The 17,016-nt window shown below is 41.0% G+C and overlaps 1 protein-coding gene across 1 annotated transcript in view; it reads right to left on the bottom strand.

Annotated features, from left to right (window-relative positions):
• Positions 1–17,016, bottom strand: part of SVEP1 (sushi, von Willebrand factor type A, EGF and pentraxin domain containing 1) — a 598,519-nt gene that overhangs the window by 213,307 nt on the left and 368,196 nt on the right. Inside the window, exons 20-21 of the mRNA XM_063914219.1 lie at positions 15,280–15,371; positions 6,841–6,937 (exon numbers count right to left, since the gene is read on the bottom strand). Of these exons, the coding sequence (XP_063770289.1) occupies positions 6,841–6,937; positions 15,280–15,371 (189 nt within the window). The remainder of the gene's footprint in view (positions 1–6,840; positions 6,938–15,279; positions 15,372–17,016) is intronic.

The raw sequence follows: 17,016 nt of genomic DNA, 5'->3' as shown, positions 1-17,016 counted from the left end.
AAGATGATGCATGATTCTTAATGTGCAAATAAACGTTCTGAGCAGTTGTGCCATTCTGGCTGATTAGAAGTGTCACTATTCCGCCAAGGGGTGATAATCATATGCTGGATGGTAGGGTTTTATTAAAAACAAATCCAAAGAATTTATTATTTCCTGACTCATTTAATATTTAATCACATTTCCCAATTGCAGCAATTGTTAATTGCAGTAATTACTTGCATAGGCATGTATAATACATATAAAACTTGGAAAGTGGTACAGAGTGAAAAGAAAGTATTATTTAATCAGAAGAATGCAATAAATCTGCCAGCTACCATCTCCAGAGGCAGATATTTGCCGGTGACATTACTTAAATGGCTTTTCCACCTGCTGTTTCTTACAGAAAAAAAATAATTAAAAGGAATAATGTTTATTTCAGTGCTAAACATTAGGATAATGTCCTAAAATGAGTTGGGAGTGTTGTATGTCCCTTAGAGGTGAGAATTACACAGACGGAATGAAAATACTTTTACTTCTTAATGTTAATATCAAGTAAAAGGGCTGCAGACTATAAATAAGGGCCACATAGTCACGGGACTGTGGCATCTGTGACAGTATGATGAGAAGTATGTTACAACTAAAAGGGATACTAACGTCAAGATAAGTAAATTTACTAGAATTCACATTTGTTGCCATAATTATAATAAATCATTCATCAATTTAAATTTCATTTTCAACCAAATGACTCATAGGGGGGAATTAAATTGTTTGAAAAGCAGGCTGGGTGTCTGTTTTTTCCTGTCTATTAGATAGGAAAAAACAGACACCCAACTGACTTTTCAAACAATTGAATACCCCCCACATAATTCAATGTAATAAAAATGACCTGCATTGGCAAAGAACCATGGCACACACTAATAAGCTATACAGTCTCAGACCGATTAGATCTATTCCTCTATGGCCAGGTACTGCCCATTTTGCAGGTATAGCAGGCAGTGACTGCACAGTACTCCAGTGAATGTAGCGACAAGTAAACTGGCTGCAGCTTGTATGTGTCATGGGCACTGATTCTACACTGGGGCCTTGCAGCAGTTAGCTACTGTACAGAAGAGTACTATATATATATACCAAGGAGACTTCTGTCATTTCAAATACGATACTTCTGATGCTTATTTTGCAATCTGCTAGAACCAGAGTAAAATCAGATACTAGGTATTTCTTCATTTTACTGTAACTAACTTTATTTTGGCTGTGTCCAGGTCTGATTAATAATTGAAATGATTAGCAGTGACACACCTGAGCACTTTACACCCTTACAAATCAGTATAAATATAAATTCCCTACAAAAAATGCACTGTTATATTTTCAATGCGATTATCTTTTTGACTTAATTGCTTAGCCCATAATTAACTGTCACATTTTTACTACAAGAGGTGAACTACAGCCCTTCAGTAAAAAAAAAACTATGTTAGTGGTAATGATTCTGAGACTCTTATTTTTCAGCACTGACTTATCAAGCTAAAAGACCAGCGTGTTGCTTGTATAACTGGGCTCTGACACTACATGTCCTTCAGTTTGATGATACAATACATGCTGTCAAACCTAATGAAGGGGCATTTCAAGCCATGAGTAAAGTCTTGTGCAAATGTTCAGCCCCCCTACTGCCTGAAAATATCGTGCATGTGTTAAAGATATGACTTATGCGCAGAAGGTGTCAACAAAGATTAGTACGTGTGCAGACTCCATCTGGGCCCTCTACTCTCTAGATGGCAATGCTGTCAACTCTGGATACTATGGTCACTAGGGGACCGTAGTGCTGTCCCAGAGTCTAGTGTGCATTCACGCTTCTCCGGGAACATGTCGCAGCGGTCATTTTCCCAGTAATGTTCTTACTGTGCAGGCGCTATTTCACGCATGCACAGTAAGAACATTACTGGGAAAATGACCGCTGCGACATGTTCCTGGAGAACCATGAATGCACACTAGACTCTGGGACAGCACTACGGACCTGCTGGACTCCGGAGGGTAAGTATTAAGAAAAAAGGCTGCACACCCGTTATAAATACGCCAGTGACAGTGCTAGAGTTTTAGATACCTTCGAATTTACCTTCCTAATTTATAAAAACATACCTGATATAATATAAATTACTGTACTTTAAAAAAGTATCCATCAATTCTCTCACTGTTCCTGGTGAACTGGATTAAATGTGCTTCTTACCATTATTATAAGATAAAAATGTTTTGACTAACTTGGGTTTTTCTAGGGGAGTTCAGAACGTTCCTGACATGAAAACCAATATACTGTACAGATAACTGCATTGTATAGCTTTGTAAAATGACAGTATAGATTGACTATATATGGAAGTAAACGATCTTTTTTGGAAAGAGGATGCAGCAAATATTTATTGGTACTGTATATTTGTCACAAAGACTTTTTCCAATTTTAGTAGTGATCAATACCATAGAAAAAAACGACAAAGATGACCCATAGGCTGGCAACCAGATAGCCTACACCAAAAGCTTTTTATTGGCAGCAGGCATTAAGTGCCAATTAATCAACTACTGCTGGTTATAATATCCAAAGTTGCATTTTATACAATGTAACATACAATTGTCTTTGTTTCTACTATGCCCTGTTTGCTCAAGTATTTATTCGGGGAGCCACCATGCTTTGGTGGTTTTAGGTCTACGCTTATCGCCTCACCCATAAATATACGTTAGGTCTATTGTGCTGTGGGGATTTAGTTTGGGTTACAAGTATGCCATTGTTCGGGGAGGTATATGAGGAGGGGAGTTGTTGGGAATTGTTTTGTCTTTCCTCCATTTTTTTTTTGTTTGTTTTTGGTTAGATCTTTTTGCTGAAAATAGACTCCCCCCCTCCATGTCCGAGGCTGTTATCATTGTAATACCAAAACCCGGAAAGGACCCCAAGCTGTTGGAGTCTTATTGACCAATCTTTCTTATCCCCACTGATGCCAAGATCCTGGCAAAAATTCTAGCCCTGAGGCTTAACGCAGTTATAAAAACCATAATTCACTCAGACCAGTCTGGCTTTATGCCTGGCATGTCTATGTCCACTAATCTACATCGCCTGTACACTGTCCTCCAAGCCCCACATGATTTTCCCTCTGACTCGGTCATAGTCTCTCTAGATGCGGCCAAAGCCTTTGACAGCATAGAATAACTATATTTGTGGGAGGTCATGAATAGTATGGGCTTCGGTCCAAACTATAGGGGCCGATGTATTAACCTGGAGACGGCATAAGGAAGTGATAAAAAAAGTGATAAGTGCAAGGTGATAAAGGCAGCAGCCAATCAGCTCCTAACTGTTAATTTGCATATTGGAGCTGATTGGCTGGTGTGTTTATCACCTTGCACATATCACTGGTTTATCACTTCCTTATGTCGTCTCCAGGTTAATACATCTGCCCCTATGTACGCTGGACCAGACTCCTCTACCAACAGCCAACTGCCAGGATCTTGGTTAACGGTTATATTTCTGCCTCCTTTTCTTTGTCCCGGGGTACTAGACAGGGGTGTCCCCTTTTCCCCACACTTTTTGCTATTGCCATTGAACCTCTTGCGTGTATTATAAGGTCACATCCGGGAATACTGGGTATATGCATTGACTCTAGTTTGAATAAAATTGCCCTTTACGCGGACGACTTACTGTTGTTCTTGCATGACTATACCGTGTCCATGCCAACCCTCCTACAGGTGATAGATGACTTTGGTAAATTTTCTGGCCTTTGCATAAACTGGTCCAAGTCTTTTATAATGCCGGTAATTGGTCCCCCTCCTGTTACCCCTAAAATTTAAGTACCTGGGCATTTAGATTACTAATGATCCCACTGATTTTACCCCCTTAAACCTTGATCCACTGATGCAATACATTATACGCAAATCTAAATCATGGTATAAACGTCCGTTGACGGTCTCTGGCAGGGTCAATCTTATTAAAATGTTACTGCTGCCTAAAATTTTGTATATCTTTTCTCAATCTCCAGTATACATATTTCCCTATTTTTTTTTTAGAAAATTTAATAGCGTTCCTTCTTCCTTAATTTGGGCCAATGGGCATCCTCGAATACAACTTAATACTCTCACCAGTACTAGGATGGAAGGTGGTTTGGCACTCCCTAACTTTCAACTCTATTATTACGCTGCTCAAATAGCACATCTCAGGCTCAGGTTGCAGGATAATGATGTACTTTCGCTGCATTGTGCGTTTATTCAATGTTATTTTCCGGGTTTTTCACCTATGCGGGTTTTATTGATTGGCACTTTATCTCAGTTCTCCTCCCCCATTGTTTTTCAGGCTGCTAAAATTTGGCAGGCACTGCGGGTGCTTTCTAGATTTGATTGTTTTGACCCGGACACTCCCCTCTGGTACTCTCGCTGGCTTCCTGAACTGAACTCTCTCGCTGGCCGTAGTGCGTGGGCCCTAAATCTATATTCTCACTGTCTCATCTGTATTGTGATGGAACACTGAAATCCATCCAGCAATTGAAGGACGAGTTTGGCTTACCTAACTCATACTTCTTTCGCTTCATCCAACTTGGGCACGTTTTACAGGCACAGTTCAGAAACACATCTCTTACACTCCTACCATTTCCCATTAAGACTTTTATATTTAATCTGGGTCCTGTTAAATCGATTTCCCTCTCCTACCTGCATCTCTTTGCCTTACATCACACCGATCCGCTTTCTCGGTTACGGGTGAAGTGGGAGGGTGACCTGGGTCCGATAGATGAGGAGGAATGGGAATTTGCTATGGAGTACCCACGTACTGTTACTAAGTCCCTCAGATTTCAACAAATACAGTTCTTTGTATTACACAGAGCCTATATGACTCCAGTTAGGCTTGCCGGGTTTGTACGTGGACTCTCTGATGCCTGTCCTAAATGTCTCATTGTCCAGGGCACTTTCTGGAGTGCCCTTCTGTGCAGGCCTTATGGTCTCAGGCTCAGTTGGCCCTGGGAGATACAGGAATACCCGTATCTGTATTGACACCAAAGTTATTTGTCCTGGGAATAGTGGGCTCAGACTCCCGTCTAGATGGGAGGAGTTATATATCCATAAAATTTGTGCCCTGGCCAAGGTCTCCATTGCAAGAGTTTGGATTGCTCCCAAGGGACCCACCTTCTCCTCCTTTAAGGTGGTAGTGAATGATTCTGTTTCCAAAGAGCGTTTTGTATATATGCAAAATAAAGTTACTTCCAAATCTGAGAAGATATGGGCCCTCATTCCGAGTTGATCGGACCAAGCAACTTTTTGCTGCTGGTGCGATCAACTAATCTCCGCCTATGGGGGAGTGTATTTTAGTTTAGCAGGGCTGCGAACGCTTGTGCAGCCCTGCTATGCTAAAAAAAGTTTCACACAAAACAAGACTAGCCCTAGACCTACTTACCCTGTGCGACGAATCCAGCGATGCAGGTCCCGGCTTTGACGTCAGACATCCGCCCTCTGTCGCCTGGACACGCCTGCGTTTTTCTTACCACTCCCTGAAAACGGCTGGAAACGGTGAGTATCCACCCCGGAAAGCCTCCTGCCTGTCCATCTTCTTGCGATCGCCGCTGCGATCACATTTGTCGCTGGTCGCATCTTGTCCGGCGACGTTCGTCGCCAGGCAATGACGCACGTGTGCAAAGTGTCCGCCGCACATGCGCATTACCGACTCGTTCGCACCGCAGTGACGAACCGCTGCGTGCGAACGGGTCGGAGTGTCCCCCATGGTCTCCCTGGCTGGGACTTGTGTATACCTCTCATGAGTCTTCTATGTAAGGGTTTGACCTCTTAATGTCTAGTTTCTACGCCCACTCCATTTGATACGCAGTGCAACTTACTCTATATTTATTTTACTTACTTATTTTTCTTATTTTTGTTTTGTTATTTTGCTGTTTTTGGCGAATCCTAGTTTCATTTGCCAGGTTGCATCTGAAAATGTATTTTGGCTTCTGACATGCTTGTATACAGAATTTTATGATAACTGTATATTCTTTTGCAAGTTCTTGCCGTTAACTGCAGAAATTGTATTATATATGTGCTGGACTGATGGTATGTTGCCATTTGTCTGTACTCCATGCTTTCTACTGTGATTGACTACTTGCACAATTATAATCTGTATCTGAATTTATTTTTTGAATAAAAAATGTACTCTATAAAAACAATTACTAATGCCCCAGTAATAAAACGATGCATAAATAGTTCCTTAGTACAATTATTTAATAACCGTTCCTTAATAAATAACCTTTAAGTATCCTCATAATTAGTAAGTCATTGTTGTTTCACTAACAAATGATTATATATATACAGGTTGAGTATCCCTTATCCAAAATGCTTGGGACCAGAGGTATTTTGGATATCGGATTTTTCCGTATTTTGGAATAATTGCATACCATAATGAGATATCATGGTGATGGGACCTAAATCTAAGCACAGAATGCATTTATGTTACATATACACCTTATACACACAGCCTGAAGGTCATTTTAGACAATATTTTTTGTAACTTTGTGCATTAAACAAAGTGTGTGTACATTCACACAATTAATTTATGTTTCATATACACCTTATACACACAGCCTGAAGGTCATTTAATACAATAACTTTAATAACTTTGTGTATTAAACAAAGTTTGTGTACATTGAGCCATCAAAAAACAAAGTTTTCACTATCTCAGTCAAAAAAGTCAGTATTTCGGAATATTCCGTATTTCGGAATATTTGGATATGGGATACTCAGCCTGTATTACATTTAGTAATCACCCTCTATGCCTCATACCTTGTGGATAAAAAGCACCAACATACGTAATTAAAAAAAACCTGTATTTCCTATTCTTCTAAGCTAAAGATTAAATACCTGTGTAGCCCTTAAGACATGTGCACGTATATCCACTTCCAACTTGTTTACAGGTTCCGCTGTTTTGGCATGGAGTTAAAAAGCACTCATGAAAAACCTGTCAGGTAAAGAAATTTAGCATTTTGACTGATCATAATAGAAAATTATAAAAAACATACATTAAAATTAAATTACCATACAAAATATGGATTAATAATATATGACACTGAATTGAAAAAAGAGCAATACTAGCAATTGAAATGTAATTATGTATTTAAGGGGGACATGTACTAAGCAGTGATAAGAGTGGAGAAGTGTGCCAGTGGAGAAGCTGCCCATGTCAACCAATCAGCTGCTCTGTATATGTTTAAAGTATGCAAATGATAAATGTTACGTCAGTGCTGATTGGTTGCCATGGGCAGCTTCTACACTGGCTCACTTCTCCACTTTTATCACTGCTTAGTATATGTCCCCCTAAATACCTATTTCTATTCTTCCTTCTCCATTTTAAACAAACCCACTTTATACAGCCAACACTCATAGCTAAAATCCTTATGTACCCCTTACTACTGCACTATTTTATATATAAATCCACCGAAACTCCGCCACAGTCTGCCCAAATGTGGTTGACCTTCCTGGAAATGCAAAATGTCACCACTTTCAAGGTGTGTGAATCAGGAATGTTCCGTCAATATCAGCACAGTTAGCAGTTACGTAGATTTCCCTCTGTTCATTAGAAAAGATATGTGCTCTCACGTGCGGACTAGGGTGGTCATTCCGAGTTGTTCGCTCGCTAGCAGTTTTTAGCAGCCGTGCAAATGCTATGCCACCGCCCACTGGGAGTGTATTTTAGCTTAGCAGAAGGGCAAACAAAAGGATCGCAGAGCGGCTACAAAGTTTTTTCGTGCAGTTTTAGAGTAGCTCAAAACCTACTCAGCGCTTGCAATCACTTCAGACTGTTCAGTTCCTGTTTTGATGTCACGAACACGCCCTGCGTTCACCCAGCCACGCCTGCGTTTTTCCTGGAATGCCTGCATTTTTTAGAACACTCCCTGAAAACGGTCAGTTGACACCCAGAAACGCCCACTTCATGTCAATCACTCTGTGGCAACCAGTCGGACTGAAAAGCTTCGCTAGACCCTGTGTAAAACTACATCATTCGTTGTAATAGTAAGTCGCGTGTGCACATTGTGCCGCATACGCATGCGCAGAACTGCAGTTTTTTTGCCTCTTCGCTGCACAGCGAACGAATGCAGCTAGTGAACAACTCGGAATGACCACCTACGTACAAAAATGTGCTCAGTTACAGAACACACCTTATTGCAAAACTCAGATTTCATTTTGCAGGATAACAAACAATACAGATATGTTCTTATACTGTGTTGCTGCGATATACAGTGTTTCTTAGCACTATTGCAATGTGTACGCATTGAGGCAAGCTGTGCTAGTTCAATGAGTAAAGTCATCGCCGGAGTGTAGCAAATACTTTGTGGGCACTATAATATATTTTGAAGGGGCCCCTGACCCAATACTTCTAGAGAGACACCTCTCCACAGCAGTTGTTAATTTTATGCCTCATAATAGTGCATAATAGCACATAATATGCATAATATGTTATTTACCATTGTAGTGCACTCTTTTTATTTTGAACCATAGTTGTGCCATAATTCACAATACAGTATATCACATTGCAGGGCTGTCAGTAAGTGTTTTCAGTATGCATTTTATGCATCCCTTCAACTGTTCTGATGTTGGCATGACAGTCTGGTTTTACAGACACTGTCCCACCATCCAACCCGTGGGCCGCAATGTCGTGCAGTGGGGGAAGGGGGGGGAAGTTGGGAGGTCCCCTCTCACTCTCTGCATGGCATCTATTCCATTAACAGAGGGACTGTCTATTCCAGGCATTCCCAACCGCGGTCCTCAAGGCACACCAACAGTGCAGGTTTTAGTGATATCCAGACTTCAGCACAGATGGTTAAATCAAAATAACTGAGGTACTAATTAAGTCACCTGTGTTCAAGCCTGGATATCACTGTTAGTGTGGCTTGAGGACCGAGGTTGGGAAACACTGGTCTATTCTATGAACAGTTAAGAAAACTGGGACATGGCTTGAAGTTGCTGTATTTCCTGTGAAACCACGCCCCCTTGGAAGCTGCTGTCCATGCCCCCAGTACCTCAGTCCATGGACTAGACACTGTGCACATGCACTTAACATCTATTCAACGCTGCTAAGAAGAGGTGTGGCATCGTGTTAGGCGTCGTAGTCCCGATTTCAATATATGAGAAGTTGTGAAGTATATATTACATAAAAAATAAAATGAATGACACTTATGTGCTTGCTGATCCCATACACTAAACCCATACACCAGTGGTTCCCAAACGTGGTCTGCAAGGCACCCCAAAATTCCATATTTTAGTGATGTCCCTGCTTGTCCACAGATTGTATAAACTGACTGAGGTACTAATTAAGTCACCTGTGCCTAAGCATGGATATCCTTAAAACCTGGACTGTTTAGGTGCCTTGAGAACTGTGTTTGGGAGCCACTACCATACACTAATATAACACATACAACAACCACACTGTTTCTATAAGTTACTTTCTTGATAATAAGGATTAAAATGTATTACATATTCTCAAATGTCCTACAAATGAGATCTTGGAAACATACAAGTGAACACCCTTTTTTTATGCTGTGAAAGCACATAAGGATGAAGGTCATATGTCAAAGGTCTAACTAGCAATGCATTCTTAGTTCATATAACCTATCCTGAGATGTTTGTTTCAATCTTTGTCCAGAATATTTCCCAGACAAATCACATAAAAGAAGCGTGAGAAGAGAATGTCTGAGTAGGGAGCTCCTTCTCACACTGCATAACTTGTCCAGGACACTTGGGATGGGCTTATTGTTTCCCCTGGCAAGTAACTGCCTCTATTTTATAATACCATTATTTGTTGGAAAAAATAATCCTTTAATACTGTACCAACATAGAATACAGTATTCAATCTACTCTATCAACTATGTGCTGTATAAATAAAAAGGAAAAATACTGCTACAATGTAATGCACATACAGTATATTCACATACACGTGCATGCACACATGAATGCTCATACACAGGTGTGTCCCGCAACTTTGTTGCAGCGTATAGTAGTGTTCTGTAGCAGGGCTGTGATGCATATGCAGTATGACATGCTGCCCCTTACGCATCGCTAGCTGGCTCCCACAGACTTTAATCATGCTCCCGCCAGCTTCTATTGAAGTGTGTGCATAGCAGGGGCGTCCTGGCTGGCGGGATGCCGGCTGTCAAGATCCTGACAGCGGCATCCCACCAGCCAGAATGCCGGCAGCTGGGCAAGCGGTACGAGTCTCCTTGTTCCTGACAGCCGGCAAATTGATTGCATCCCATGTATAGATACATATTTAGATATATGTGTATATATATATATATATATATATACACCCCTCTATCCACAATATATATATATATATATATATATATATATATATATAGTGGATAGAGGGGTGGTCTCTCACCTGATTTGTTCATATTCTGGTGGAATCAGTTCCTTCCAAGGGAAAAGAATACAAGACCTACACATTCTGGAGCTGCAGTAAAGATTTGGATCTCCGGATTTCGTGGATTGCCCAGATCTGGAGGTATATTTGCACTCATCAGCCCGGAAGCTGCGCATGGGACGTACTTGGACGTTCCAACATGACAATGATCCAAAACACAAGGCCAAGTCGACCTGTCATTGGCTACAGCAGAATAAAGTGAAGGTTCTGCAGTGGCCATCTTAGTCTCCTGACCTCAATATCATTGAGCCACTCTGGGGAGATCTCAAACGTGCAATTCATGCAAGACAGCCCAAGAATTTACAGGAACTGGAGGCTTTTTGCCAAGAAGAATGGGCAGCTTTACCATCTGAGAAAATAAAGAGCCTCATCCACAACTACCACAAACGACCTCAAGATGTCATTGATGTTAAAGGAGGCAATACACGGTATTAAGAACTGGGGTATGTAGACTTTTGATCAGGGTCATTGGATAGTTTCTGTTGTCATTATGATTTAAAAAGAGTAAACACAGTTGTTTGACAATAAATGGCTTCACCCAACCACTAACCATGAGTGAAAGAAAAGTTTGTGAGTTATCATTCATATTCTCTGACAAATGGCCAGAAAATCACAAATTCTGCTAGGGTATGTAAACTTATAAGCACAACTGTAGATATACATAAAAATAGGTGAATGGCTGCTGTAGTGCCCTCCTAGGATTATATCAGTCCAATATAGTAGCAGGTAGAAGGCGGCACTCAGCAGACTTGTTATCAGTTTAAAACTTTGTCCTTTATTATGGTCCTACGTTTCGGGGACTGCTCCCTTGCTGTTTTAAGAATGTTTTCCAGCTCCAATTTCTACTATGCTGTAGAGTGCTTTGGTAATAATCCATACACTTCATGGTCAGCTAATCGGCAATCACATATCCGTTGGTAACCTGTAATATCTTGGATCACCACCGATGTCAGTCCTTTGTGACAGATCCCTCAGAGCTAGCCTTTCTTCCATATGTTCCATTATTTCTTCAATATGTTTTTTTACTCAAGTTATGATTGTAAAAACAATCTGGGGTTTTAATAAAACCCTCCCTCTCTACTATGCTTGTTTATGTTTTGATTGATGCATTATGTGTGGTTGGATCGAATTTTGATTTTGTTTGTATTGTATCAAAAGGAACGAGCATCATGTAGCAAAGCAACTTGTAGCATCACCTGGCCGGAGCTGCCAGAATACATCATCGGTATGTGACTGACGGACCCGGAGCACGAAAGAGGCATCTAACGGTAGCACTGGAGAGGTGAGTATGAGTATACATTGAGGTGCACGTTATGTCTAAGGTATATATGTAGGTTTGTCTAATTTATTTATTTATTGTATATGCTTGCCCCCGACGACGGGGAGTAGGACCATAATAAAGGACTTTGGGGCAGATGTATTAACCTGGAGAAGGCATAAGGAAGTGATAAATCAGTGATATGTGCAAGGTGATAAAGGCAGCAGCCAATCAGCTCCTACATGCAAATTAACAGTTAGGATCAGATTGGTTGGTGCCTTTATTACCTTGCACATATCACTGGTTTATCACTTCCTTATGCCTTCTCCAGGTTAATACATCTGCCCCAAAGTTTTACACTGATAACAAGTCTGCTGACTTGGCTCCAATAAAGTCCTTTTTACAAATTCTATCTTTCGCTCCTTTATTATTCACTGGATGCCCTTTTGGTATTGTGCTTACTTCAAAGTGAAGTTTAGTGAGCATTGTATCATGTTATAATTTTCTTTTTATTCACTTCTTTGAAGTTTTAGACTCTCAGGATATGCGGAAAGAGAATAATAGAGGGCCATACCCTGTGTGACGCAGTGTGGGAAAAGGCCTTTATTTTAACCATAGAACTCTATACTGTTATGTTGGCAACATTTTGTTAGTATGTAACACGCACTTTGGCCCTCATTCCGAGTTGTTCGCTCGCAAGCTGCTTTTAGCAGCTTTGCACACGCTAAGCCGCCGCCTACTGGGAGTGAATCTTAGCTTATCAAAATTGCGAACAAAAGATTCGCAATATTGCGAAAAGACTTCTCTGTGCAGTTTCTGAGTAGCTCGAGACTTACTCTTCCAGTGCGATCAGTTCAGTGCTTGTCGTTCCTGGTTTGACGTCACAAACACACCTAGCGTTCGCCCAGACACTCCTCCGTTTCTCCAGCCACTCCCGCGTTTTTCCCAGAAACGGTAGCGTTTTTTCACACACTCCCATAAAACGGCCAGTTTCCGCCCAGAAACACCCACTTCCTGTCAATCACATTACGATCACCAGAACGAAGAAAAAACCTCGTAATGCCGTGAGTAAAATACCTAACTGCACAGCAAATTTACTTGGCGCAGTCGCACTGCGGACATTGCGCATTAGCGACTAATCGCTCCGTTGCGAGAAAAAAATAACGAGCTAACAACTCGGAATGACCCCCTAAATCTCCACTTCACCAAAAGTCACACACACTGAGTGCCAGAGTGAATTAACTATTTTCTGCTTTAACGTATATTTAAGGGAGGCTATCACGAGACCGCCTATCGGGATCCTGTATTCCATACTGAAGGCCCCTAGCACTTTACATTGAGCAAGGATATGTTTTTTTTAAAGCCTTTTTGAAATACTCCCACATGTCCTTACTTAACTGACTTTTGAGAATATGAGAAATATAAGTTAATGACCTTTAAGTGTGAGTTCTCTGATCTTATAAAATAGTACACCAGCAGATGCCTTTTCAGAACTGTAAGAAGGGGCATGCTGCGTGCGCTAAAGAGTCACCACAAAGTGTAATTTACAGTATATCTGTTTTCCATTATTGATATTAAATAATGTCCAAAGTTAAATATGTATATATAATTTCTCTGTATTAAATCTATTGTATTTATTTTAAGATAAAACTTTTTTGACAGCATTTACTAATCGTGCAATGTCAGCAAGTCCTTGTAGGCCCCTATCGCCCTCAGCACAGTTTAAGTGCAGTTCAGTTCTATCAGAAAAAAAACCTTTTGTCATACAGTATTGCTGCATTGTTTTCTGTGAGCATAGCTGCTGAAGGGAGTAAAATATAATGTGGATAGAGTTTGCTAGAGGCACAAGCTGTTTTGCACATTTAAAATTCAGGCAATACTATCAAGTGCCGCTTTAGCTTTGTCATTCCACACTGTATTGTACATTTTCATTGTGCAGAATTTACAGTTGGTGCAAGTTGTGATAATACTACAAACACTTAAATGTGCAACATTTTGCAGCCAAAAGAGATATCAAGCAAATATTTTGCAAAACCATTTTGAGAGTTTTGCTAAATTACACTGCTGGCTTTGTAGCCTGATTCAGAGGTTGAGGAAGTAAATAGGCTACTGCTGCAAGAGGCTTCTTGTCTAATTAGACAGCTCCTGTTACCTTCTGTGTTCTCCTGCTGCATCCAAGGATGCAGCATCGGATCATCTGCAAAAAACACTGCTCATCTGAGTGATCCTCAGGTTACTCAGATGGCCATCACAGATCCGTATCCGAGGCCAATAAATCTGCATGGGAAGACACAGACACTTCCATAAAATGGGACAGGTCCCAATTTTTAGGAATGCTATCCCGCACCAATACGTCACTGCCTCCACACAGCCGCAGCCTATCAATCAGGCTGCAGAATGGGGGCACAATGTGCGACGCAGCAGGACCCGCTCTGCAAATGCTCAGAAAGGGTTCTGCACATATGCAGCCCCCCAAAGGTGTCACAAGGTGTGGTGACACCAGGTGCGCAATCTGCATTACTGCACCCCCCACTCATCTTGCCGTAGCCGAAAAGGGGATGTGGCCTGATTCAAAGGGGCGTGGCCTCGTGGATCTCCTCTTCACTCCGGGAGCGTGACCAGCTTACCCAGGCCGGAGATGCTGGCTGCCCCCCGGAGACTGTGCAGCGCAGTGCCGGCTCCTTATCTGTGACAGGAGCAGAGTGCTGCAGTGGGTTATCACACTGCAGCACTGGGCTCCTGTCACTGCAGAAGAGCTGGCACTTTGGTGTCACCCCCCGCACCCGCCTTCTGACGCCACTGCAGCCCCCCAACATTGAAGTTACATGCAAGCCATTGGTTTAGGCCCTTGGTTAGTGACTAAAAAATCTGAACACATACAGTACTAACATTCTACATAATAATAACATTTTACACCTAATTTAAAAAAATAGTAGTATCAGATATAAATAATGCTAAGTAATAAATACTAAAATTATTATTTACTATATGTGAACATCCATCACTACATCTTTAATAATACATCATCTATATATTGTATATGGTATTTGACAGACATGTATTGGTCAGGCTACTTTCCATTAGCTTCCCTCCCCATACTTTAGGAACCAGGGCCGTATTTTATTATCTGACATAGAGCCGCCCAAGAGAATCTAAACCCAAGAACTGAGCAAAATGTTGATTTAATAGTTAATTTTTTTTTTGTTATAGCAGAAAGTATTGATGTGTTCCTTTAACATGAATCCACAACATATTTTTGTCTTATGTCTTAGTAGAACAGTTTTATTTATATTTCAATCTTGTAGAACTGTACTTTGATTCTCAATGTTATTGCTTTTTGTCACATACAGCGTACGTACATCATGTAGAATGTGTCTGAACCCATTCCCTGTAAGACTACGGACTATTGTTTTATTGAGCTTCACACCACTTATCATTGGAATTAAATCTAGAAGCTTTGCTTTAATATGAAAACATTGATTCAGGTAGAGAGGTTGCGGTTACATTAGCGTTATGCATTAGTTGCTTAGCTTTGCTAATTTATTCAATAGACTTTCTTTATCTGACTATACTGCAAGGCCATTAGAGGAAGCCCAATGAAAAAAAAAATCTGTATCCTTGCCTGATTGCTGACTTTATATCCGCTGTTGACATTTTGTGGAGAAATGGGAATCATTACACTTTCCTCTGCTGCCGAGAAGCTGGAGCCAAAACCTACAAAATAACATTATGAGAAACACATTATCAATCTTGGATTAGTTATAACATCTGTGATTAAAGCAAAAAATGCCAGCTCTCTTTATATGGAATAGAAGAAAGGGGTGCTATATTGCTAAAGTGCTATTACTGCCAGTTGGCTCCTTTATTATATTGTGGTCATCTGTAGCTGCTGTCTTTCAGAATCACACATTCAATAGCTGAAAATGTCCATTTGCCCACAAACTTGCTAGCCATTTGTGCTCTCCCACAAACCATTTATGTCAGCCACTGCATTAATGACTGTAATAAATAAAAAAATAGAAAAACATTAAAAGCATCATTCAACTACATAGAAAACCCAGAGCCAGACCTATTGAAATAAATGTTATGTGAAACCAAGTCACCCTAGGTTACAGCTACAAGCCCTTCTTACGAATACCTTTAGTTACTTTGATATGCCCAGCCTCTCGGTAGCCACAAAAGTTCTCTTGGTGTGAACAGTGGTGCCGCCAGGGAGGGGCGGTAGAGAGTACTAATTACCCAGTCCTGGGATCCTGGGAGGGGCCTAGCAGGGGCCTGGGACTGGTCAGCCGGCTGCAACATCTCATGTGCCCAGCACACGCTGCGGTGTGCTTGGCTGCGGTGGACCCAAGGAGGCTGCTGCTTCTGCCTGCAGGTAGGGGGAATGATCGCACTGATTTCACCCCCCCTCGATCTGACCCTAACTTAGGTGTGCATGGCACCCCCTGTGCCTTTTTTTATTAAAGGGGGCATGGCCACACCTTAGTGATTAGGCCATGACCCCAGCATTACCAGGATCCAGGCAAGCTGTCTATGGCCCTGGGTGTGATGTTATCATTTAGGGCAGTACTATGTGGCAAATAATGAATCATTGACAATAAAATACAGGTAATGTCATATTGCACTGTAATAGCAGCCATAGGGGGGAATTCAATTTGTCATAGCAATTAACCAGGGGCTAATTGATCCCCCGACTATTCAGTTAGCCCCGAAGTGAGCCCACTAGCAGCACTTATTAAGGACTTTTTTGAAAGCGTCTGAACAGCAACAAAAAAAGCCCTGATAATTAGAGGGTTAAAGGGAGCCGTGACACATGAACTGTGAGCTTTTCACTGATTATGTGTGTTAATGCCTGTTAACGCGTTACGGTAACGAACATTAACAAGGGTTTGGGTGAAAAAGGGGCTGAAATTTAATAGCCCTGGGAGTTAAAGCCCAAGGCTACCACCCTTTTTCATCCGGCAGTAAATTACTACAGATAGATGAATCCCACCTTGGTGCAGACTGTACATTTTAAGTGTTGTGACATGTCTTCTGTGGTATGATCTACTGTCGGCAGGACTTTGCACATTACAGTCCCCACCATGTTTGTTAAAGCAACTTCAATATTATGTCATTTACTTTCAGTGCTCATAATCAGTAGATATTAAGACTGCAGCATCTTATATCAAATACATTATGCTGTATTGGTATCAATTCCGATAGATACACACAGCAAATTACAGGTTAGGTCTCCCATATCCAAAATTCCAAAATACATAATACAGATTTTTTTTTTAGCAAGACTAAGACAGTGACACCTATGCCTTATGATGGTTCAATTTATTCAAACTTTGTTTAATGCACAAAATTATTAAAA

The sequence above is a fragment of the Pseudophryne corroboree genome, chromosome 1, assembly GCF_028390025.1.
Source record: "Pseudophryne corroboree isolate aPseCor3 chromosome 1, aPseCor3.hap2, whole genome shotgun sequence".
Taxonomy (NCBI): domain Eukaryota; kingdom Metazoa; phylum Chordata; class Amphibia; order Anura; family Myobatrachidae; genus Pseudophryne; species Pseudophryne corroboree.
Note: the sequence above shows the minus strand (reverse complement) of the source record. Positions and strands in the feature narration are given on the sequence as shown.